Source organism: Sesamum indicum, linkage group LG12 (assembly GCF_026168435.1).
Source record: "Sesamum indicum cultivar Baizhima isolate 11 linkage group LG12, ASM2616843v1, whole genome shotgun sequence".
Taxonomy (NCBI): Eukaryota; Viridiplantae; Streptophyta; class Magnoliopsida; order Lamiales; family Pedaliaceae; genus Sesamum; species Sesamum indicum.
In genome coordinates this window covers 10,500,274-10,523,690 of record NC_142668.1, presented here as the reverse complement: position 1 = coordinate 10,523,690, position 23,417 = coordinate 10,500,274, and the positions used below count along the sequence as shown (strand labels likewise).

Sequence of the window (23,417 nt, the reverse complement as noted above, 5' to 3'; positions counted from 1 at the left end):
TTTTTACATTTATGGTTCTTTTCATTTCGTACATTTCAGATTAAAGAAGAGGTAAAGAAATTAAAGAGTGAAGACTTACCACAAATGAACTGAATTGACACTAATAGGGTGAATGGTAATTTATCCCCCTATGATATTGCAAATAAACACATTATCCTCTTATAAAAAAATTATAGCAATTTACCCCCTATACTTTTTAAAATGAAGCAATTTACCTCCTTATACAGGGAGGTAAATTGCTTTATTTTAAAAATCATAGCGGGGTAAATTGTGGTATTTTAAAAAATATAAGGAGGTAAATCGCTATTTGTTTTTTTATAAAGGGGTAATTTGCTTATTTGCGATATCACAAGGGGTTGCTTGCATTTTTTCCGACACTAATATACTGTAAAAACCTATTAATCGGAAACTTTAATCTATAAACGATGAAACACTATATTTTATTCTGCAATGTTTATTCTCACATGATTTCAACCCAGACATTTACTACATAGAATAAATAGAACAACAAATGATAATTATGAATAATACAAACTCGAACAACACGCATGTATCACATACTTAACAAAAGAATTCATGATCCCGTTCACTGATCAGAACCTGGAACGCTTGCACTCAGCAGAACTTCCCTGAGGAAACCTCCGAACATCAGCGCAGTAGTTGTAGATCATGTGTTTCTGTTGAACCCATCTCATTCTGTTTCTGCCCTTAGCGTCCAGCTCCTGAGTCTGAGATTGAAAGCCACATGAGCCGCCTGATGTTCCTACGGGGCACCCGTCGATCTTGAAATTCCTGTAGTAGGTCACAAATGGAGCCTTGGTCCAGTCCGTCTTGACCCGCCCGCCCTGTGTTGCCCAGTCATCTGCGTTCCACAGGCTGCAGTGTACTCTCATGGGCTGGCTCGTGGGGAATGGGATCCCGATGGACTTGTGGTTGTTGAATACTCTGATGGGACTGTTGTCGACCAAGAATCTGAAATTTGAACCAAAAGTTAAGAAGCTGATTTATTATATGAACTACTTTAGTGAATGGAAAATGAGAATAGTGGATGAAGGTGAGTTATGTGAGAATTACATGATGCGTTGAGGATGCCAGACGATTGAGTAGGTGTGGAATGCTGCAGTTGGATCGAACCAGAGATGGAACTGCTGTTCCTTGTCTCCTTTGCCTCCCGCATAAACGTTTGTGTGCACAGTGTACGGCTCTCCACTCACATTGCCCAGAAACTCAAAGTCGATTTCGTCGTGTCCTTCTCCTTGAGATGATAACTGCGCATACAAAGAAAGAAATACTACTTGAGAAACCAATTGTTTATATAGATGAATTTGAGAGTTAATTACAATTAAAAGAAAGAAACTCACGAAAAATGTGGTGACAGTTCCAGCAGAGTTTCCAGGGACAAGCTTGAGTTGCAAATCGAATCTTCCAAACAAATACTCATTCTTGGACTGAAATCCAGAACCCGAATACTGGTCCAGCGACAGGGACAGGCCCCGTCCGCCTTCGAGTATCTTGGCACGGCCGTCTCCCCACGTAATTTCAGCGTCCCTGTAGAAATTTCCCGCCGAAGGTGCTGCGAAACTGGCCAAGACCACAACAGCTGAGAGCAGCACTGAATTTGCTGCAAATTTTGGATTAGAAAAGACGCCCATTTTCCCGGTAATTCGACGCAGAGGTGAGAAGTGATTAATTCTTGAATTTGGTGTTGATTATGCATGAAACCCTCAGTATATATAGAGGGAGTGCGGGCAGGAGGAACTTAGTTCATCATGCAGAGAACTTGTGAGCTGGATGGCAATAGGTGGAAGCTGGCCAAGACTCTATTCTACAACAGCAGACAGAATAATTATACGCGGCCAATGGGTCCTGGAATTATTATTTAATTTGGTTGGGGGCCTGGCGAAGATGCATGAGCAGATTCTGACCACCGAACACGAAACGGGAAAATTCAGGGAATATATGTTTGTGGTGGATTTACTTTTCTGTAAATGTGTTTGTGTTTCCAGTAGAAACATATATGCATTTGTTTGCTATTATATTTCCATGTTAATTATTTTTAAATAATAACAACTTGGTTTCTATTTAAAGTATCCGTTTTAAGGAATAATGCTCAACTTTTTATAGCTATTTATTTATAGATTCAAACACAAGGAAACCAGTCATAATCGCCCAACTTATGCCAGTTGATGGACGTAAAATTAAGTCAGGTACTTTGGACTAATCATTATATTTATAATTAGGAATAATTATACTTTCCTCTCTAAAGTTTGATGTAGTTACACATAAACCCTTTGAAGTTTGGGTAATTACATCTAACACCTTTGAGATTTTCTTCCATCTAACAAATAAGTCCATTCGTCAATCAAAATTAATCAAATTTGCTGGTATTAACAAAAAAATTGAAAAAAAAAAAAATCTAGTTTTACCACTAATTAACTTATTACTAATTTATTATAGGTCAAATAAATATTTTTATGATCAAATTACTCTCATACGTCTTCACGCATTAATGCATGAAATGAGGTGTAACTTCAATGTTACAAGAGTAGTTTAGTTAGAAAAAAATTTATTTGACCTATAATAAGTTAGACAAGTAAAGCGAGGGAAAATTTTTTTGGCGGATTTTAACTAATGGAGGAACTTATTTGTTAGATAGAAGCAACATCTGGGGTGCTAGATGTAATTTTTAAAAAAATAGGTGGTCTATGTGTAATTACATCAAACCTTAAGGAAGGAGAGTGTAATTATCCCTATTTATTATATATAATTAGTGCACAATTTAAAGAGAGTAACGAATCACACATGATAGATATATATTATGCTTATTGTGCAATTTACAACGAGCACTGCTGAAATTTGACATAATTACAAATATTTCTTGTTGTTTGAAAATTATTAATACCCTTCGATTTTGCTGGCTGTCTAACAGCTATCCCAATCCATTTTAAAATTTTAATCTATTTTAATAGTGGACTAACTAAAATACCCATGTGGACTATGAATTATAATTTTATTTTTTTTAAAAAAAATTTAATTTTTTATGGACTAATTAGATATATTTTTTAATTTTTTTTATCCACCTCATTGATATTTTAAATATTTTTTTAATTTTTTTCTAAAGAAAGAAAAAAATATAGCAAGATCAACATTGACAATTCCAAACTTCTTTATAAAAATTACACAATTTTATTAAATATTAAAAAATATTTTTAATTTTTTAAATCATAAAAGGGTATTTATAATTATGTAAATCTAATTGTTATAATTTAGCCTTGATCTAATGTGATCAAACGTGTTTTGAATAAATTTTTTTTGGGCCAGACCTATATGTCGAAAATTTTAGCTTGATACCAAAGAAACATCGGCAAAAGACGTTTACAAATATTTTGGAAAATATATCTGATGAGTGGTTAAATTATTTTGGTAAATCATTATCTATAGTAAATATATAAATTAATTGCTAGGATCTACTATTATATATTGCGACATTTATATTTACATTCCCAAATCTATGATTTATTCACACAAATCACTTCGTTTTTTTGAAAAATTACACATATATGTCCACTTAACATCATTTATACAAATAACTTTATTTTTTTTGAAAAATTACATTCTGTAGAAATGATAATAACATTATAGAAATTATCTGTATTTTTGACTATGGGGATAGTTTCTGCAATTACATGAAAAATTATAAGTTATTTATATAAATAAATAATAAATTAGGATTTGTAAATATAAATATCCTAATTTATTTGATTGTTTGTCTGAAGTAATGATGCTTACCATCTTTGGAGCTTCGGGGGGCTGTTGCTAATCAGTGAAGAGGCATAATTTGGAGGATGGTACCGACGATTTGGTTGGTGGTATTTTATTCGATTCAAACAGACCGTTAATGTTTTATTTTTTTAATTATAATAATTAATTATATCATTCTATAAATTAATTAGCTATTCAAAGTTGATTAAATGCATTAAGAATTAAATAATAAAACATACAGCGCTATAAAACAAATAAAAATTTATTACAATGATCGACCATCCACCAAAAAAAGTATGATTTTTCATTATAGTTAATTATTATAGTTAGAAAAAGAAAAATCGCACCAATTAGAAATCAACTATGATTTTGGAATGTCCATTAGCTGTTGTTTCTGCAAGTTTGGCCAAATTATTAGTTATGGATAAACCCATAACAAATCTTTTGGCTATAATTAGACGAATATTGATTAGAAATTTAAGTTTTTGCTTTAATTTTATTTAACCGTAGTTAATAGTATTGATTTATTATAATTTTTAAGTCGTGATTATTTATAATATAACCAAAATTTAATTTTTTTGATAGTGATCCCACAAAACGGATAACCGGCGAGAAATCCACCCTTCTCTTTTCATGTACTTCTGTTTTGGCTATGAAACATAACATTTATAGGAGGGATGTAGATATAATTTCTAAAAGTATAATTTTGAACTTTTAGGATGAGTCTAGAACTCTAGATGTAATTAATTCAAACTTTAATCTTTCTTCACAATAATTAATATTTTTTTACTAAAATTTGCTCTTTTCCACAATAATCAACATTTTTATGGATTTCAAAAATTAGTTTTAACTAAATTATAAAGACTTTTCATTAATTCATAATATTGTGTTATTATCGTATAACATTAAGTTAAATTGTAATGCTAATTTAAATGATCTGATTTATAATTTACCATATTTATATATAGCTAATTAATTATATTTAACGAGGGGTATATAAAGTTGATATTTAAATCATTCTTTTGAATATTAAAAATAAAATAAGGATATCAATTAGGACAAATCAAATGGAAATCAAGTATCCTTTGTGTGACGGTAATACATAGAAGTCAAATTTGAATATAAAACCCCTTTTATTTCTTGGAGAATTTTAGCCTATCAAATCGGGTTACTTTTAATTAATAATGATGCGTTTAAAAAATGTACATATTTAAGAACTGATGTGATATGCTCAGTACACTTGAAGTGGGCAATGATGAAACAAGTGTTTGAAGATAAAAATGGTGAAATAAGTAAAGAAGAGAGTGTATTGCTTGATTTTGGGTGTACAAGAGAATTTGATACGAAATCAAAGCTCTACGGATGAATTAGATGGCTGTTTTAACCTAAATAGTAGTAGAAAAGTTGAGAAGGATGGCACACCTGTCGCGTCCTTCTTGGAGGTTCTTCTGATTGTGTGGATCTGAAAGTTTGTGTGGATCTTTTGGAGGTTCTTCTGATTCTGTGGATCTGAAAGTTTGTGGATGAATGTATAAAGGTCAATTCTCCTTCTGGTTGTGCATCTTTTGACTTTGCTTCCCTTTCTTTCGCTGGGGATGTCTCTATTTATAGACAACAATAAAACTGTTGGAGGAGGTCTTGGATTTCGGGGGATTATGGCCTCAAGGGTGTTGGATAAGTTTGGTCTTTCTCAAATTTGGTGCTGGCCGATCCCCTTTGGATTTGAGGGATGGTTGGGGGGATACACCCTAAATTCAGAGGAAGCTGTTGGAGTCCGTTAAGGTTTGGTATTCTTCTCTTTAAGGGAGCCATGTGTCCTTGAGGGCCTGCTGGACCTCCCTTTGTTAATCTGTTATCTGGGAGACACCCTCTAGAGCCGCTTACCTGGTCTCCTTGGGCCTCTTAGGGTGTTATAGGCCTCTCCTGATCTGGGCCTCCTTGGAGCGTTATGGACCTTGTTTCTTTCTTCTTTTTGAACCGCTTGGGCCTGTCTATTTTTATGCATATCAAATTATATTTATCATATGATTGACAATTTTAGGGTTAAATACATTTTGTACCTCTGAAGTATGTTACCCTCATCAATTACTCCCTAAACTAAATAATCCTTCATCCACCCTCTATCTTTGGGTAATCCTTTATATTAATAAAAATTGACAAAAATACCCTTAACTACTAATAATATAATATATTCACATTAATGTCTCTATTGTTAAATATATCCATCAATTTGAAAAATTTATTGAACTATAATGTTTATAAATTAATACTAGATTTGTATAAAGTAGTTAAGTACAGAATAATAAATTATTTGGAATTTGTGTGTATAAATAGTCATACTGATAATTAGTAAAAATTTACAAATTCACTAATTTTAAATTAACAAATAAAGAAGCATTTTTTCAAAATAAAACTTTACCCACTGGTATTTTAGAGTATCAACTCTACCCAAATCAAAAAAGTTATTACCATAAATATATGTCCAAGTCTGAATTTAATGTAAAAATATTAAGGATATGGGTCATAACTATGAAAATGGGTATGGGTTAGGGTCTATGTATTGCAAACTAATCGACAGGTCTAACGTGTTGGACTCAAGGTTAGGTCACGGGATAAAATAGAGCTATTACATGAAAAGACAAAAAAAAAAAAAAAATTACCTCATTAACTCCCAGATTACCTCACTTGCCATTTAGGTGCCAAAACAATAGACTCGAGGACCACTCGCAATTTTTGTCATTAAAATTATATCTAGTGTATGCACAAACACAAGTTTATAAATATATCTTAATTTGAAAGTATTAACATTGATTTTATCAATATGTGAATTCAATTTTAATTTTTTAACATCATGAATGAATAAAAATTGAAGTCAAATTGATTGATATATTTAACTATGGGCATTAAAGTGAATATAGCATATTATTAATAGTCAAGGGTATTTTTCTCTATCTTTATTTATTTAGAGGATTATCACAACAATAAAGGGGATAATCAAATGTTTCTGTAGTTTAAATGGGTAATTGATTAAGCTGATATACTTTAGGGGTGTGAAAATGTATTTAGCCCATAATTTTAATAGGATTTATGTCTAAGACATGAAGAGTGTAACTATTAATACAGTCGTCACATAATTAATTGAATATACTGAACCCATTTTCAACTATAATTTCCCATGTTGGAAAAAATTTAGAAATATTATTTATATAGCTGATGAGAGTTGAAACATTACATTCATTCTGTAATATTAATATTATGATTCAATCCAAACATTTACAGTATTGAATAAAATGAATAACAAATGAAAGATGAATACAATTACTCAACACAACACACAATTGAATTAACCACACAACTTAGAGCACTGAATATCACAATTTTTTGCCTGATCAGAACCTGGAACGCTTGCATTCAGCAGAACTTCCTTGAGGAAACCTCCGCACGTCAGCGCAGTAGTTGTAGATCATGTGTTTCTGTTGAACCCATCTCATTCTATTTCTTCCCTTAGCGTCCAGCTCTTGAGTCTGAGATTGAAAGCCACATGACCCGCCTGATGTTCCAACTGGGCACCCGTCGATCTTGAAATTTCTGTAGTAGGCCACAAATGGAGCCTTGGTCCAGTCCGTCTTGACCCGCCCGCCCTGTGTTGCCCAGTCATCTGCGTTCCACAGGCTGCAGTGTACTCTCATGGGCTGGCTCGTGGGGAATGGGATCCCGATGGACTTGTGGTTGTTGAATACTCTGATGGGACTGTTGTCCACCAAGAATCTGAAATTTGAGCCAAAATTTTAGAGGCTGATTGTTTATATATTCTAGCTTAGTGAATGGAAAATGAAAATACTAGATCAAGAATCATGTGAAAATTACATGATGCGTTGAGGATGCCAGACAATCGAGTAGGTGTGGAAAGCTGCAGTTGGATCGAACCAGAGATGGAACTGCTGTTCCTTGTCTCCTTTGCCGCCCGCATAAACGTTTGTGTGCACAGTGTACGGCTCTCCGCTCACATTGCCCAGAAACTCAAAATCGATTTCGTCATGTCCTTCTCCTTGAGATGATAACTGCGCATACAAAGAAAGAAATTCTACTTGAGAAACCAATTGTTTATATAGATGAATTTGAGAGTTAATGACAATTAAAAGAAAGAAACTCACGAAAAATGTGGTGACGGTTCCAGCAGAGTTTCCAGGGACAAGCTTGAGTTGCAAGTCGAATCTTCCATACAAATACTCATTCTTGGACTGAAATCCAGAACCCGAATACTGGTCCAGCGACAGGGACAGGCCCCGTCCGCCTTCGAGTATCTTGGCACGGCCGTCGCCCCACGTAATTTCAGCGTCCCTGTAGAAATTACCCGCCGAAAGTGCTGCGAAACAGGCCAAGACCACAAAAGCTGAGAGCAGCACTGAATTTGCTGCAAATTTGGGATTGGTAAAGACGCCCATTTTCCCGGTAATCGACGCAGAGCTGAGAAGTGATTAATTCTTGAATTTGGTGTTGATTATGCATGAAACCCTCAGTATATATAGAGGGAGTGCGGGCAGGAAGAACTTTGTTCATCATGCAGGGAACTTGTGAGCTGGATGGCAATAGGCGGAAGCTGGCCAAGACTCTATTCTACAACAGCAGACAGAATAATTATACGTGGCCAATGGGTCCTGGAATTGTTATTTAATTTGGTTGGGGGCCTGGCGAAGATGCATGAGCAGATTCTGACCACCGAACACGAAACGGGAAAATTCAGGGAATGTATGTTTCTGATGGATTTACTTTTCTGTAAATGTGTTTGTGTTTCCAGTAGAAAAATATATGCATTTGTTTGCTATTATATTTCCATGTTAATTATTTTTAAATAATAACAACTTGGTTTCTAATTAAAGTATCCGTTTTAAGGAATAATCCTCAACTTTTAATAGCTATTTATTTATGTATTCAAGCACAAGTAAACCAGTCATAATCGCCCAACTTATGCCAGTTGATGGACGTAAAATTAAGTCCGGTAGATTTGGACTAATCATTATATTTATTAGGAATAATGATACTCCCCTCTCTAAAGTTTAATGTAGTTACAGATAGACCCTTTGTGGTTTGGGTAATTACATCTAACACCTTTGAGGTTTTCCTCTATCTAACAAATAAATCCATTCGTCAATCAAAATTAATCGAATTTGTTGGTATTAACAAAAAAATTAGAAAAAAAAATATATTTACCACTAATTAACTTATTACTAATTTATTGTAGGTCAAATAAGTATTTTTATGATCAAATTACCCTCATAGTCTTCACGCGTTAATGCATAAAATGAGGTATAACTTCAATGTTACAAGAGTAGTTTAGTTAGAAAAAAAATTATTTAACCTATAATAAGTTAGACAAGTAAAGCGAGGGGAAACAAATTTGGCGGATTTTAACTAATGGAGGAACTTATTTGTTAGATAGAAGCAACATTTGGGGTGCTAGATGTAATTTTTAAAAAAATAGGTGGTCTATGTGTAATTACATCAAACCTTAAGGAAGGAGAGTGTAATTATCCCTATTTATTATATATAATTAGTGCACAATTTAAAGAGAGTAACGAATCACACATGATAGATATATATTATGCTTATTATGCAATTTACAACGAGCTCTGCTGAAATTTGACATAATTACAAATACTACTTGTTGTTTAAAAATTACTAATACCCTTTGATTTTGCTGGGTGTCTAACAGCTATCCCAATCACTTTTAAATTTTAATCCATTTTTTATAGTGGACTAACTAAAATACCCTTGTGGATTATGAATTACAATTTTTTTTTTAATTTTATGGACTAATTGGATATATATTTTTTTATATTTTTAAATTTTTTTCATCCACCTCATTGATATTTTAAATATTCTTTTGGTAAATCATTATCTAGAGTAAATATATAAATTAATTTCTAGGATCTAGGAGCTTAAAAATACTATCATTCAGTGTTTTTTTTTAATATATGAACAAAATTAAACATTTTGTAAAAACAATTTTAATTGAATTTATTTAGTAATTCATGACCTCCCCTTTTGAATTAAAATGTGTTGGGTAATTTAGGCATATACTATTATATATTGGGACATTTATATTTACATTCCCAAATCTATGATTTATTCACACAAATCACTTCGTTGTTTTTGAAAAAGTACACATATATGTTCACTTAACATCATTTATACAAATAACTCTATTTTTTTTGAAAAATTACATTCTGCAGAAATGGCAATAACATTATACAAATTATATGTATTTTTTACTGTAGGGATAGTTTTTATAATTACATGAAAAATTATAAGTTATTTATATAAATAAATCATAAATTAGGATTTGTAAATATAAATATCCTAATTTATTTGATGGTTTGTCTGAAGTAATGATGTTTGGAGCTTCCGGGGCCGGGGCTACTGCTAATCAGTGAAGAAGCATAATTTGGAGGATGGTACCGACGATTCGGTTGGTGGTATTTTATTCTATTCAAACAGACCCTTAATGTTTTTTTTTTAATTATAATAATTAAGTATATCATTCTATACATTAATTAGATATTCAAAGTTGATTAAATGCATTAAAAACTACATAATAAAACATACGACACTATAAAATAAATAAAATTTATTACAGTGACCGACCATCCATAAAAAAAAGTATGATTTTCCATTATGGTTAATTATTACAGTAAAAAAAAAAAAAATCGAACGAATTACAAATCAATCACGGCTTTGCAACGTCCATTAGCTGTTGTTTCTATAGGTGTGGCCAAAACATTAGCTATGGACAAACCCATGACAAATGTTTTGGCTATGGTTAGAAATCATGACGAATATTCATTAATCGTAGTAAAAATTTAAATTTTTACTTTGATTTTATTTAATCGTGATTAATAGTATTAATTTATCATAATTTTTAAGCCGTAGTAATTTATAATATAACGGAAACTCAATTTTTTTTGACAGTGATCCAACAAAACGGACATTCCGCGATAATATCCACCCTTCTCTTTTCATGTACTTCTGTTTTGGCTATGAAACATAACATTTATAGGAGGGATGTAGACATAATTTCTAAAAGTATAATTTTGAACTTTTAGGATGAGTCTAGAACTCTAGATGTAATTAATTCAAACTTTAATATATTTCTCTTTTCCACAATAATTAATATATATTTTTTTACTACAATTTGCTCTTTTCCACAATAATCAACATTTTTATGGATTTCAAAAATTAGTTTTAACTAAATTATAAAGACTTTTCATTAATTCATAATATTGTGTTATTATCGTATAACATTAAGTTAAATTGTAATGCTAATTTAAATGATCTGATTTATAATTTACCATATTTATATATAGCTAATTAATTATATTTAACGAGGGGTATATAAAGTTGATATTTAAATCATTCTTTTGAATATTAAAAATAAAATAAGGATATCAATTAGGACAAATCAAATAGAAATCAGGTATCCTTTGTGTGACGGTAATACATAGAAGTCAAATTTGAACATAAAACCCCTTTTATTTCTTGGAAAACTTTAGCCTATCAAATCGGGTTAACTTTAATTAATAATGATGCGTTTAAAAATTGCACATATGTAAAAAATGATGCGAGATGTTAGGTTCACTTGAAGTGGGCAAATAATGAATAAGTGTTTGAAGATAAAAATGATGAAATAAATAAATAAAAGAGTGTTGTTCCTTGAACTTGAGTGTACAAGAGAAATTGATACGAAATCAAAACTTTACGTATGAATTACAAGGCTGTTTTAAGCTAAATAATAGTAAAAAAGGTGAAAAGGGTGTCCCACCTGTCGTGTCCTTTCTGGAGGTTCTTCAGGTCGTGTGAATATGATTGTGTGGATCTTCAGGTCGTGTGAATATGATTTCATCAATATGTGATTAATCCAATATTAATTTATTAACATCATGAATGAATCAAAATTAAAGTCAAATTGATTGATATATTTAGCTATGGTCATTAAAGTGAATATAACATATTAATAATAGTCAAGGGTATTTTTATCTATTTTTATTTATTTAAAGGATTATCACAAATACAAGGGGGTAATTAAAGATTTCTTTAGTTTAAAGGGGTAATTGATTAAGGTGGTACACTTTATGGGTTTCAAAATGTATTTAACCCATAAATTTTAATAGGATTTATGTCCAACACATGAAGAGTGTAATTATTAATACAGTCGTCACATAATTTAATTGAATATGACTGAACCCATTTTCAACTATAATTTCCCATGTTGGAAAAAAATTAGAAATATTCTTTATATAGCTGATGAGAGTTGAAACATTAGATTCATTCTGTAATATTTATTATTGTGATTCAATCCAAACATTTACAATATTGAATAAAATGAATAACAAATGAAAGATGAATACAATCACTCAACAGAATACACAATTAACCACACAACTTAGAGCACTGAATATCATAATTCTTTGCCTGATCAGAACCTGGAACGCTTGCACTCAGCAGAACTTCCTTGAGGAAACCTCCGTACATCAGCGCAGTAGTTGTAAATCATGTGTTTCTGTTGAACCCATCTCATTCTGTTTCTTCCCTTAGCGTCCAGCTCCTGAGTCTGAGATTGAAAGCCACACGATCCGCCTGATGTTCCGACGGGGCACCCGTCGATCTTGAAATTCCTGTAGTAGGCCACAAATGGAGCCTTGGTCCAATCCGTCTTGACCCGCCCGCCCTGTGTTGCCCAGTCATCTGCGTTCCAAAGGCTGCAGTGTACTCTCATGGGCTGGCTCGTGGGGAATGGGATTCCGATGGACTTGTGGTTGTTGAATATTCTGATGGGACTGTTGTCCACCAAGAATCTGAAATTTGAACCAAAAGTTAAGAAGCTGATTTATTATACACACTAGTTTAGTGAATGGCAAATGAGAATAGTGGATGAAGCTGAGTTATGTGAGAATTACATGATGCGTTGAGGATGCCAGACGATTGAGTAGGTGTGGAATGCTGCAGTTGGATCGAACCAGAGATGGAACTGCTGTTCCTTGTCTCCTTTGCCGCCCGCATAAACGTTTGTGTGCACAGTGTACGGCTCTCCACTCACATTGCCCAGAAACTCAAAATCGATTTCGTCATGTCCTTCTCCTTGAGATGATAACTGCACATATAAAGAAAGAAATGCTTCAGAAACCAATTGTCTATATAGATGAATTTGAGAGTTAATGACAATTAAAAGAAAGAAACTCACGAAAAATGTGGTGACGGTTCCAGCAGAGTTTCCAGGGACAAGCTTGAGTTGCAAGTCGAATCTTCCATACAAATACTCATTCTTGGACTGAAATCCAGAACCGGAATACTGGTCCAGCGACAGGGACAGACCCCGTCCGCCTTCGAGTATCTTGGCACGGCCGTCGCCCCACGTAATTTCAGCGTCCCTGTAGAAATTGGCTGCTGAAGGGGCTGTGAAACAGGCCAAGACCACAAAAGCTGAGAGCAGAGCAAACTTAGGTGGAAACCTGCAGGGATTAGAAGAAATGCCCATTGCTTTGGTAGTTGTACGCAGGGAAAGAGTCAATTCTTGTGTGTCGTGTTGATGGAATGCATGAATTCCCTGAATATATATATATAAGAAAAACCCGTGAGCTGTATAGCAAGAAATGGAAGCTGGCTGATTACATGACCGTTTGAACAACCGCACACCCCACTAAATAATTGTATTTGTACGCGTAATCCAATAGGTATGGGTGCATGATTAAATTTGGTTGACTCCTGCCCCGATTTCGACCACCGAAGGCTTACAGGATAAATTCAGGCAATGTTTGTTTTGGATCCATAATTTTATTATTAACTTATAAATGTTTATGGCTTTTCAGTCAGAAATTCGACGCATTTGTTATTGTTATCGGATTTTTGGTGCGCTCGATTAATCGAATTGAATATCCTTCTTAATTGAATTAAATATCCATAAGATTTAAATTCAAATGAACAAGTCTTAAAAATTTAAGACATTATAACATTATTTATCATTTAATTCTTTAACCATGTATATTTTTTAAATAATTAATTATATAACTATATATCATGCTAGGTATATTTTTCAATATCTTCGTAGGCAATATTGTTTGTTTGAAAACCTGAAGTGATTTAAAATTTTATAATATTAAATTCGATTGCTATTAAATATGTAGATTTGATACTTTTATAAGATTATTTGTAAATGGTATAATAAAGGATATAATATTTAAAAAATTCTATCAAAAAAGAGTTATTTGTGAATTGATCTCAATAATTATAAATTTATTGATAAATTTTGGAAAAACTAAAAATAAAAATAAAAAAGAATTTAATTAATCAGTACTTTTTGCAAAAAAAAAAAATAAATTTGAAAAAAAAACAAGTCTGGGTCTAAGCCTACATGAAAATTGGGTTTTGGTCAGGTCTAGAGACCCATGGGTCTCGAGTTTGATTTAGAAATTTAGATAGGATGTGGATATAAAATAATTTTTCTGTTCTTTATTAAATTTAAATTTAAATAGAGTTTTACCCAACTCATACCTAAACCTAATTACACGTAATAGAAACAAGAGCATGGCCTTCATACTGTTGAATTATCATATATTATTTTTTATTGTTCTTCCAATGTAAATATTAGCTGCACTTTCTTGGCAGCTTCCCACTACTACCGCCAAATGCGAATAGTTGATGGATCATAATATTCGAGGGATGGTGCCGAGGATTCGGCTGGTTTTCTGTATTATAGCTAAAATTATTTTATTATACAATATATTTAAATATAATTTCCAAGGACCAAAGGCATGAGTGGTATCTGTTAAAGGATGACGTTTTTTTTTTCTTTTTAATGAAAATAGTAATTATAATACTATATTCAAATATAACTTTCTTTTACTAACAAAAAACTTTGTTTTTTTATTTTGGCGATGGAAATTTTATTTAATTACCAATGAAGGAAAGCCGTCGCAAATTTGATTGCAAAAATATAGACGTAAATTTACGCGTTTTCGTCACAATTCTGTTGCCAATTTTGGGGGAAGTTTAAGCAATAAAAAGGTCGTCGCTAAATCATCCAGGTTTGTGCGAAATTGGTAGTTTTTAGATAAAACTATTTCCTTGGAATAACTTGGGACAACTTCTGCAATGAAACATTGGCGAAACATAATAACCCTCAAATTTCTGGCCAAGAAGTCACAAAGTCCTTGCGAATGTTTGCGACTAACACCACTTCCACTGCAATGTTTCGCTGTTGATTGATAAATATGCAACAACTTTGCGATGTAACATGGTCGCACCTATTAGAATGGGATTTATGATGGTGTTTGCAACGGACACAATGTTTGTCAAACTGTTATATTCACTTCCATAGCAAAATTCATGGCAAAGTTCGTTGCAAGTGTTGGTCTCTCTCAGATATTCAGCACCTTCTTTCCTTGTGCTAAGCTTCTAGGGTTTGTTTTATTTAAAGACCAGGGAAGGGCCTGTGGCTAGCATGGCCTGCCTGGACAATGGGGTCTTCCCAGGCCTCCTGACTGGATCTTGAGGATGACTCCCGAAGCGTCAATACTATCATCATTCCCCCTTCCGACGATGCTCAAAACAAGCATTCTACCTGTAAAAGTAATTAACAGTAGATAAAGATGGATAGCATCAAACTATATAGTTGATTGGGATTGAGATGCACCAAATTAACATAAGACCCTTAATACTTGGCATATTTGACAAATGGCTAATTGCATTGAGTGCCTTGTACATTAGGGGTTGACAATTTAGGAACTCTAACTATAGCTAGGAGTGACAAATTATAACTCATATTTTCAATAATTTTTAGCAATTTGAGGGCTCCGAACATTGTAGTTTAATAATTCGTTGAAAATTGCTTATGTGGATAAAATTCGGGCTTTTAAATTGAGATTCTTGTTACGAAGCATCTTATCAGTCCCCTAACTACGTAAGTGATGACTAAATTGCATTTCATATCCTGTATGTTATAAGGGGTGGTATTTTAGGGACTGTAGTTACAAAAGCTAACAATTAAATACCCATAATTCATTAATTTGTGCAATTTGAACACTCTTTTGTTTCCAGCAGCTTATAATTATGTGTATTAGTGCATAGTTTTAACTTAGTAATTGACTTGTAGGTACAATGCCAAATTGACTCATTTATACAGTATAAGCTAGCTAACAATACTATATATAAAACAGATAAGTGTCAAGATATATTAACATAGTAATTTGATATCAATGTTTGGAACAAAGCTGATATACAATATAATGTAAAGTTATTCATATTCTGGCTTTACATGAAAGAGATCAAAATATTGTTCACAAACTATTCAACATGTTCCCAAAAACTGGCATCGACTTAAATTGTAATCTTTAAAATGCCACTCCCCTAATATATAGGGCGTAAAATACACTTTAATCATCGATTATGTGGCAAAAGAGGGCTAATTAGGTGCTTAATCAGCAAAATTCAAATTTGAAAAATGCTAATTTTGTCCACGTCAATAAAATTTGAGCGAGTTAAAAAAGTGAAGTTCTCCAATCGCTAAAACTTATTAAACTATGGATTATAATTTACTGCCCATATATAGGTAGAGTCCTTACAGTACCAATTGCCCCCTAACATACAATGCAATAAATACAATTTAGCCTTTCACAAATTGAAAATTAAATCCATGAAGTTTGAATTTGAGGGTAATTGTTAAGTGGAAACTATACAAAAAAAAAAAAAAAAAAGTGATTGATAAACAATTTATTAACTACGGATATTAGAGACGGATGAAATTCATAGCAAGTTAAGATGCAACATTATATCATCACCCAGTAGTATAGTGTAAATGTTAGTGGGACCCCATTGCCATCTCTATTCAAAATTATGATCCATCAACTATTGGCATTCGGCAATAGTTGTGGGAAGCTGCCAAGAAAGTGCAGCTAATATATACATAATTGGAAGAACAATAAAAATGATATATAATAATAATAATAATAATTGAGCAGTATGAAGGCCATCATCATCTTGTTTCTGTTACCATCGCATCCTCCCCTCTTTTATAATTAATTATTATATTTCTACCAAACTATAAATTCATGTTCCCAATTATTGGTCCCTTGAGATACTTCCGCAAAATATAATTCATTTACTTGTTTATAAATATGTCTAATATATTTTCTTCGAAATTTTCGAGGGTTGATGGTTTTTACTCCTGAAAATGGGAGGAATAGCTTTGGAAAACACATAAAGTGTTCATTTTATGGAATGTTTTTAAAAAATAATTAATATGAAAATATAATTAACAATACCAATGCGTTGAATTTCTGACTGAAAAGCCAGAAACATTTATAAGTTAATAATAAAATTATGGATCCAAAACAAACATTGCCTGAATTTTATCCTGTAAGCCTTCGGTGGTCGAAATCGGGGCAGGAGCCAACCAAATTTAATCATGCGCCCATACCTATTGGATTACGCGTACAAATACAATTATTTAGTGGGGTGTGCGGTTGTTCAAACAGTCTTGTAATCAACCAGCTTCCATTTCTTGCTATACAGCTCACGGGTTTTTCTTCTATATATATATTCAGGGAATTCATGCATTCCGTCAACACAACATACAAGAATTGACTCTTTCCCTGCATACAACTACCAAAGCAATGGGCATTTCTTCTAATCCCTGCAGGTTTCCACCTAAGTTTGCTCTGCTCTCAGCTTTTGTGGTCTTGGCCTGTCTCACAGCCCCTTCAGCAGCCAATTTCTACAGGGACGCTGAAATTACGTGGGGCGACGGCCGTGCCAAGATACTCGAAGGCGGACGGGGCCTGTCCCTGTCGCTGGACCAGTATTCGGGTTCTGGATTTCAGTCCAAGAATGAGTATTTGTTTGGAAGATTCGACTTGCAACTCAAGCTTGTCCCTGGAAACTCTGCTGGAACCGTCACCACATTCTTCGTGAGTTTCTTTCTTTTAATTGTCATTAACTCTCAAATTCATCTATATAAACAATTGGTTTCTCAAGTAGTATTTCTTTCTTTGTATGCGCAGTTATCATCTCAAGGAGAAGGACACGACGAAATCGATTTTGAGTTTCTGGGCAATGTGAGCGGAGAGCCGTACACTGTGCACACAAACGTTTATGCGGGCGGCAAAGGAGACAAGGAACAGCAGTTCCATCTCTGGTTCGATCCAACTGCAGCTTTCCACACCTACTCGATTGTCTGGCATCCTCAACGCATCATGTAATTTTCACATGATTCTTGATCTAGTATTTTCATTTTCCATTCACTAAGCTAGAATATATAAACAATCAGCCTCTAAAATTTTGGCTCAAATTTCAGATTCTTGGTGGACAACAGTCCCATCAGAGTATTCAACAACCATAACTCCATCGGGATCCCATTCCCCACGAGCCAGCCCATGAGAGTACACTGCAGCCTGTGGAACGCAGATGACTGGGCAACACAGGGCGGGCGGGTCAAGACTGACTGGACCAAGGCTCCATTTGTGGCCTACTACAGAAATTTCAAGATCGACGGGTGCCCAGTTGGAACATCAGGCGGGTCATGTGGCTTTCAATCTCAGACTCAAGAGCTGGACGCTAAGGGAAGAAATAGAATGAGATGGGTTCAACAGAAACACATGATCTACAACTACTGCGCTGACGTGCGGAGGTTTCCTCAAGGAAGTTCTGCTGAATGCAAGCGTTCCAGGTTCTGATCAGGCAAAAAATTGTGATATTCAGTGCTCTAAGTTGTGTGGTTAATTCAATTGTGTGTTGTGTTGAGTAATTGTATTCATCTTTCATTTGTTATTCATTTTATTCAATACTGTAAATGTTTGGATTGAATCACAACAATAAATCAATAAGAAAACTTCAAAAGAATCTCTTGGCAAGGGACTTTCTGCTGATTTGGAATTATTCATCGGATATCTTTTCCACTAGCCAAATATGTTATACATCATTCTAACATTTATGGTTTCGCCTCTACAGTTCATAATACACCAACTGACATCACTTACTAACATCAGATATCACACAAGTTGGCATCACTTATTGATCTCCAACAATTATAATTTTATAATTTTAATTATATAATCATATTTAATAATTATTATATTTAATTGAATCTAAATTCCAAATTCATCTAACAAAATCAATGACCTTAATTTTTTTAATTCGAATCAAGAGTTTATATTTAAATTTGCACATTTATGTTATATATTTAAATAAAATTTTAATATAAACATATGTATAATATATTTTATTCATATATATATATATATATCTATATTATATATAAAGTGAGAGTACCCTTTTGATGTCTCATTTAATGTTGGTATTTTAATTTTTTAAATATTTAATTAATTTTCTTTTTCTTTTCTCAATCTTCTTAACCTCCCATTTTCTCTTTCCTCAACTTCCGCATCTCTTTTTCATCTCTCATTTTTTTTATTTTATGATTTTTTTATATTTTTAATATTTTATAAAATTAATTAATATATTTTTAAAAAATAATAATAATTTTTAAAAAAAAATTAAATTAATTGTGCACGTACATGTGAGTATGCCTAGGAAGGATTAGTGATGAGATTCGAGGAATGAGTAGAGGGGGGAGGGAGACAGGAGTGGGGAAGGGGGAGGGGGATGATGATGGGGGCAGCAACTAGGCCCACATAGGTGAAGGGGAAGGGTGGATAGCGACTGGGCAGAGAGTTGGGACTGGGGAGGAGAGCCATGGGGCCAACGTGGGCTTGGGACGGGGGTGGTGGTGCGGGCGATTAACAGCGGGCATGGGGGTAGCACCGTAGCAGTGGTGGTGGCGGTGGTGTGGTTTTTTTTTTTTTTAATTAATGAATGTATATATCATTAAATATATAATATATTTGTATAAAAGATAATATTTTATTCTTAAAAAAATCGTCCTACACTTGAAAAAAATTACTATTTAGCTACAAAATCAGTGGTTATCGCTAAAAATCATGGTAAATGACTATTAATTATGTTTAAATAAAATTGATGCAAAAAATTAGCTTTTCCACCATGAAAAAATTATTTGCCACGGCTAAAAGTCATGTTTAAAATATTTGCCATGGCTTTTAGCTACAGCAAATGTTTCAGCCTCCCTCGCAAAAATCACGGCCAACAAACATTGCGTGACTGTGGTCAACATGTGTTAATCAAGAATCCAACTGGACATGCATTAATTAGATTGATCGTAATAATTAAGACATTTGTAACGTTAAAGATTCCAATACATTACTAAGAATAATTGTCCCTACACATGTCAATTGTCATCTCCCGACATTACAATTTGAGCAAGCATAAACCGTAAAACACACATGCATTCATTGAAATCTTACATTAATTCCATTGCGCTTTCTGTATTCAAAATTGATAATACACTCACATAGTTCCGCTCAAGAAAGGAAAAATTGCAATTGACATGAAGAACAATTAATTATTACTTACATTAGTTAAGTGTTTTTACGATATGATCTTATCGTGCTAATAATAGTGCCGGTCCCCCTAATCGATATGGTATGTTTATTTTTTTTTTGTACGAAAAAAGTAATCGGGTTGCCTTGATCCTAGCCTTAAGTGTCATGCTTGCAGCAGCGTTGATCCCTTTAAAGTTGGATCGAATTTCCGATCGTAAATTGTACTTTATCTCTTATTTCATTTAACATACATATACCATACATATAAAGATGACATTCTGTATTTTATTTAGAAAAAAAGTTATATATATATATATAATACGTGTATGTTGAATAAAGTAGAAGGTGGAATATGATTTGTAATAGAAAATTCATTTACTTCTAATTTGTATATACTTACGTGCGTGTTAGGTAATCAGCGTTGGATGGATATAAAAACCATGCAATTCAGTGTAACAAATATCACATTACCCATCATTTGATTTAGGTAGAAGCTTTGTAAGACATGATATTCGGCCTAAAAATAGCCTAACACCTTGGAAATACTGTGGAAAAACATTAGCCCAAACAAGAAGTATAAAAAATATAAAAATTAACTAAAATCGATTGAAAATTTGAAAAATCTAAAGAAATTTTAGAATGATGGTCGAAAAGATGAAATTTCACAATAAACGATGACCCCTCAGAATGAATGGGATTGGATTCTTTTCTATAGATGAATTGGGCTAAATTACATTTACTGCTTTGTATGTTGAGGGTTGACAATTTAAGGACTCTAACTACAAAAATAGTAAATTATAACTCATAATTTAATATTTTTTTAGCAATTAGAGGACTTCGGTCAGAACTTTATAATTCATCAAAAGTTGCTTATGTGGATGAAGTTAAAGTTTTTAAAATTGGAAATTTTGCTGACGAAGCATCTAATTAGCCTTCTCTAGCTACGTAAGCAAAGACTAAATCGCATTTTATGCCTTGTATGTTAGGGGGTGATATTTTCATGATTATAGTTACAAATGGCTGGCAATTTACAAGCTTTCGTGAATTTATTCCCAATTTATGCGGTTGTAGATAAATCAAAGTGGGATTATACCTGCAATTCGTGATTTATCAAGTGAAAATAAAGTACTCATACACATAAACTGATGAAATTGCACAAAATTAATTTGTTGTGGGCATGTAATTGTCAGCCCAAGTCTTCAAAATGCCACCCTCTAAATGCACTTTAGCCATCGCTTATATGGCTGGGATTGATTGGATACTTAATTTGCAAAATCTCAATTTAAATTTTTTTTAATTTTGTTCAGGTCAGCAACTTCCGACGAGTTAACAAACTCCATTGATCGAAGTTCTCTAATTGCTAAATATTATGGAACTATAATTTATAATTTGGCGCCCTTGTGGCTAGGATTTTTAAGTTGCCACCGTTTAACATATATGATAGTAAATACAATTTAGCCAGGTGAATTAAACTCACAAAGATATACTTGTAACACTTTTTTTTTTCAATTGTACTCCTATAACGTCACCACGTTTCCGTTATTCTGCAAAACTTATTCTTGTCATTCAATGGTGACATTTACAATATTGAATAAAAAGAATAACGAATGAAGATGAATACAAACTCAGACAACACACAAACCACACAACCCTTAGCACTTAATATCATTCTTTGCATGATTAGAACCTGGGACGCTTGCACTCAGCAGATGTTCCCTGAGGAAACCTTCGGACATCAGCGCAGTAGTTGTAGATCATGTGTTTCTGTTGAACCCATCTCATTCTGTTTCTGCCCTTACCATCCAGCTCCTGAGTCTGAGACTGAAAACCACATGACCCGCCTGATGTTCCAATTGGGCACCCGTCGATCTTGAAATTCCTGTAGTAGGCCACAAATGGAGCCTTGGTCCAATCCGTCTTGACCCGCCCGCCCTGTGTTGCCCAGTCATCTGCGTTCCACAGGCTGCAGTGTACTCTCATGGGCTGGCTCGTGGGGAATGGGATCCCGATGGACTTGTGGTTGTTGAATACTCTGATGGGACTGTTGTCCACCAAGAATCTGAAATTTGAACCAAAAGTTAAGAAGCTGATTTATTATGTACACTAGTTTAGTGAATGGCAAATGAGAATAGTGGATGAAGGTGAGTTATGTGAGAATTACATGATGCGTTGAGGATGCCAGACGATTGAGTAGGTGTGGAATGCTGCAGTTGGATCGAACCAGAGATGGAACTGCTGTTCCTTGTCTCCTTTGCCGCCCGCATAAACGTTTGTGTGCACAGTGTACGGCTCTCCACTTACATTGCCCAGAAACTCGAAGTCGATTTCGTCATGTCCTTCTCCTTGAGAAGATAGCTGCTCACACAACAAAATATATACTTCAGAAACAAATTTTACAGGTAGTGTGAACTTGAAAGTTAATGAGAATTAAAAAAAAGAAACTCACGAAGAATGTGGTGACAGTTCCAGCAGAATTTCCAGGGACAAGCTTGAGTTGCAAGTCGAATCTTCCAAACAAATACTCATTCTTGGACTGAAATCCAGAACCCGAGTATTGGTCCAGCGACAGGGACAGGCCCCGTCCGCCTTCGAGTATCTTGGCACGGCCATCACCCCACGTAATTTCAGCGTCCCTGTAGAAATTACCTGCTGAAGGTGCTGCGAAACAGGCCAAGACCACAAAAGCTGAGAGCAGTGCAAAGTTGGGTGGAAACCTGCAAGGATTAGAAGAGATGCCCATTGCTTTGGTAGTTGTACGCAAGGAAAGAGTCAATTCTTGTATGTTGTGTTGATGGAATGCATGAATTCCCTGACTATATATAAGAAAACCCGTGAGCTGGATTTCAAGAAATGGAAGCTGGCTTCAAGACAGTTTGATCAAACTGCAGACAAAATTATTGTATTTGTACGCGTAAGCCAATGAGTTCGGACATGGGCGCATGATTAAATTTGGTTGGCTCCTCGCTAGATATTTTGCCACCGATGGCAACGGGAAAATTCAGGGAATGTTTGTTTTCTATAAATATTAATTTTCGTGTTTTCAGACGAAAATTCTACGTATTAATTTGTTTTTCTTGCTTTTGTTATACGTATTTTTTAAAAAAAAATCAAAAATAAACTCTGGTTCAAAAGCCAGGCCTTCAAAATAAAAGAAAAAAAAGAAAGAAAAGGCTTAGTTTTCTTTAAAAAGAATTCATTTATATTCTTGGA

At 33.7% G+C, this 23,417-nt stretch overlaps 5 protein-coding genes across 5 annotated transcripts; 1 reads left to right on the top strand and 4 right to left on the bottom strand.

The window, feature by feature from the left end:
* Positions 1–410: 410 nt before the first annotated feature.
* LOC105165563 (xyloglucan endotransglucosylase/hydrolase 2) lies at positions 411–1,719 on the bottom strand. Its single transcript, XM_011084619.3, has 3 exons — positions 1,362–1,719; positions 1,075–1,268; positions 411–972 (listed from the first exon to the last, which is right to left on the bottom strand). Exons 1-3 carry the CDS (start codon positions 1,650–1,652, stop codon positions 594–596), a joined length of 864 nt encoding a protein of 287 aa, XP_011082921.1. The 5' UTR covers positions 1,653–1,719; the 3' UTR covers positions 411–593.
* Positions 1,720–6,940: 5,221 nt separating this feature from the next.
* LOC105165564 (xyloglucan endotransglucosylase/hydrolase 2) lies at positions 6,941–8,271 on the bottom strand. Its single transcript, XM_011084620.3, has 3 exons — positions 7,917–8,271; positions 7,630–7,823; positions 6,941–7,530 (listed from the first exon to the last, which is right to left on the bottom strand). Exons 1-3 carry the CDS (start codon positions 8,205–8,207, stop codon positions 7,152–7,154), a joined length of 864 nt encoding a protein of 287 aa, XP_011082922.1. The 5' UTR covers positions 8,208–8,271; the 3' UTR covers positions 6,941–7,151.
* A 3,807-nt stretch (positions 8,272–12,078) lies between these two features.
* Positions 12,079–13,362, bottom strand: LOC105165565 (xyloglucan endotransglucosylase/hydrolase 2-like). The gene is made up of 3 exons (XM_011084621.3): positions 13,001–13,362; positions 12,717–12,910; positions 12,079–12,614 (listed from the first exon to the last, which is right to left on the bottom strand). Exons 1-3 carry the CDS (start codon positions 13,292–13,294, stop codon positions 12,236–12,238), a joined length of 867 nt encoding a protein of 288 aa, XP_011082923.2. The 5' UTR covers positions 13,295–13,362; the 3' UTR covers positions 12,079–12,235.
* Positions 13,363–17,368: 4,006 nt separating this feature from the next.
* Positions 17,369–18,651, top strand: LOC105165567 (xyloglucan endotransglucosylase/hydrolase 2). The gene is made up of 3 exons (XM_011084622.3): positions 17,369–17,720; positions 17,814–18,007; positions 18,107–18,651. The coding sequence occupies exons 1-3, from the start codon at positions 17,427–17,429 to the stop codon at positions 18,483–18,485; spliced, it is 867 nt and encodes a 288-aa protein (XP_011082924.2). The 5' UTR covers positions 17,369–17,426; the 3' UTR covers positions 18,486–18,651.
* A 3,040-nt stretch (positions 18,652–21,691) lies between these two features.
* Positions 21,692–23,016, bottom strand: LOC105165568 (xyloglucan endotransglucosylase/hydrolase 2). The gene is made up of 3 exons (XM_011084623.3): positions 22,654–23,016; positions 22,369–22,562; positions 21,692–22,266 (listed from the first exon to the last, which is right to left on the bottom strand). Exons 1-3 carry the CDS (start codon positions 22,945–22,947, stop codon positions 21,888–21,890), a joined length of 867 nt encoding a protein of 288 aa, XP_011082925.1. The 5' UTR covers positions 22,948–23,016; the 3' UTR covers positions 21,692–21,887.
* Positions 23,017–23,417: the final 401 nt, after the last annotated feature.

Bases quoted from the DNA above. Each gene is read 5' to 3' on its own strand.
- LOC105165567 (XM_011084622.3), top strand. From the start codon at position 17,427: ATGGGCATTTCTTCTAATCCCTGCAGGTTTCCACCTAAGTTTGCTCTG. The intron at 17,721-17,813 runs GTGAGTTTCTTT...TTGTATGCGCAG, and splicing joins GAACCGTCACCACATTCTTC to TTATCATCTCAAGGAGAAGG. The intron at 18,008-18,106 runs GTAATTTTCACA...CTCAAATTTCAG, and splicing joins TGGCATCCTCAACGCATCAT to ATTCTTGGTGGACAACAGTC.
- LOC105165568 (XM_011084623.3), bottom strand. From the start codon at position 22,947: ATGGGCATCTCTTCTAATCCTTGCAGGTTTCCACCCAACTTTGCACTG. The intron at 22,563-22,653 runs GTGAGTTTCTTT...TTGTGTGAGCAG, and splicing joins GAACTGTCACCACATTCTTC to CTATCTTCTCAAGGAGAAGG. The intron at 22,267-22,368 runs GTAATTCTCACA...TTCAAATTTCAG, and splicing joins TGGCATCCTCAACGCATCAT to ATTCTTGGTGGACAACAGTC.
- LOC105165563 (XM_011084619.3), bottom strand. From the start codon at position 1,652: ATGGGCGTCTTTTCTAATCCAAAATTTGCAGCAAATTCAGTGCTGCTC. The intron at 1,269-1,361 runs GTGAGTTTCTTT...TTGTATGCGCAG, and splicing joins GAACTGTCACCACATTTTTC to TTATCATCTCAAGGAGAAGG. The intron at 973-1,074 runs GTAATTCTCACA...TTCAAATTTCAG, and splicing joins TGGCATCCTCAACGCATCAT to ATTCTTGGTCGACAACAGTC.
- LOC105165565 (XM_011084621.3), bottom strand. From the start codon at position 13,294: ATGGGCATTTCTTCTAATCCCTGCAGGTTTCCACCTAAGTTTGCTCTG. The intron at 12,911-13,000 runs GTGAGTTTCTTT...TTATATGTGCAG, and splicing joins GAACCGTCACCACATTTTTC to TTATCATCTCAAGGAGAAGG. The intron at 12,615-12,716 runs GTAATTCTCACA...TTCAAATTTCAG, and splicing joins TGGCATCCTCAACGCATCAT to ATTCTTGGTGGACAACAGTC.
- LOC105165564 (XM_011084620.3), bottom strand. From the start codon at position 8,207: ATGGGCGTCTTTACCAATCCCAAATTTGCAGCAAATTCAGTGCTGCTC. The intron at 7,824-7,916 runs GTGAGTTTCTTT...TTGTATGCGCAG, and splicing joins GAACCGTCACCACATTTTTC to TTATCATCTCAAGGAGAAGG. The intron at 7,531-7,629 runs GTAATTTTCACA...CTCAAATTTCAG, and splicing joins TGGCATCCTCAACGCATCAT to ATTCTTGGTGGACAACAGTC.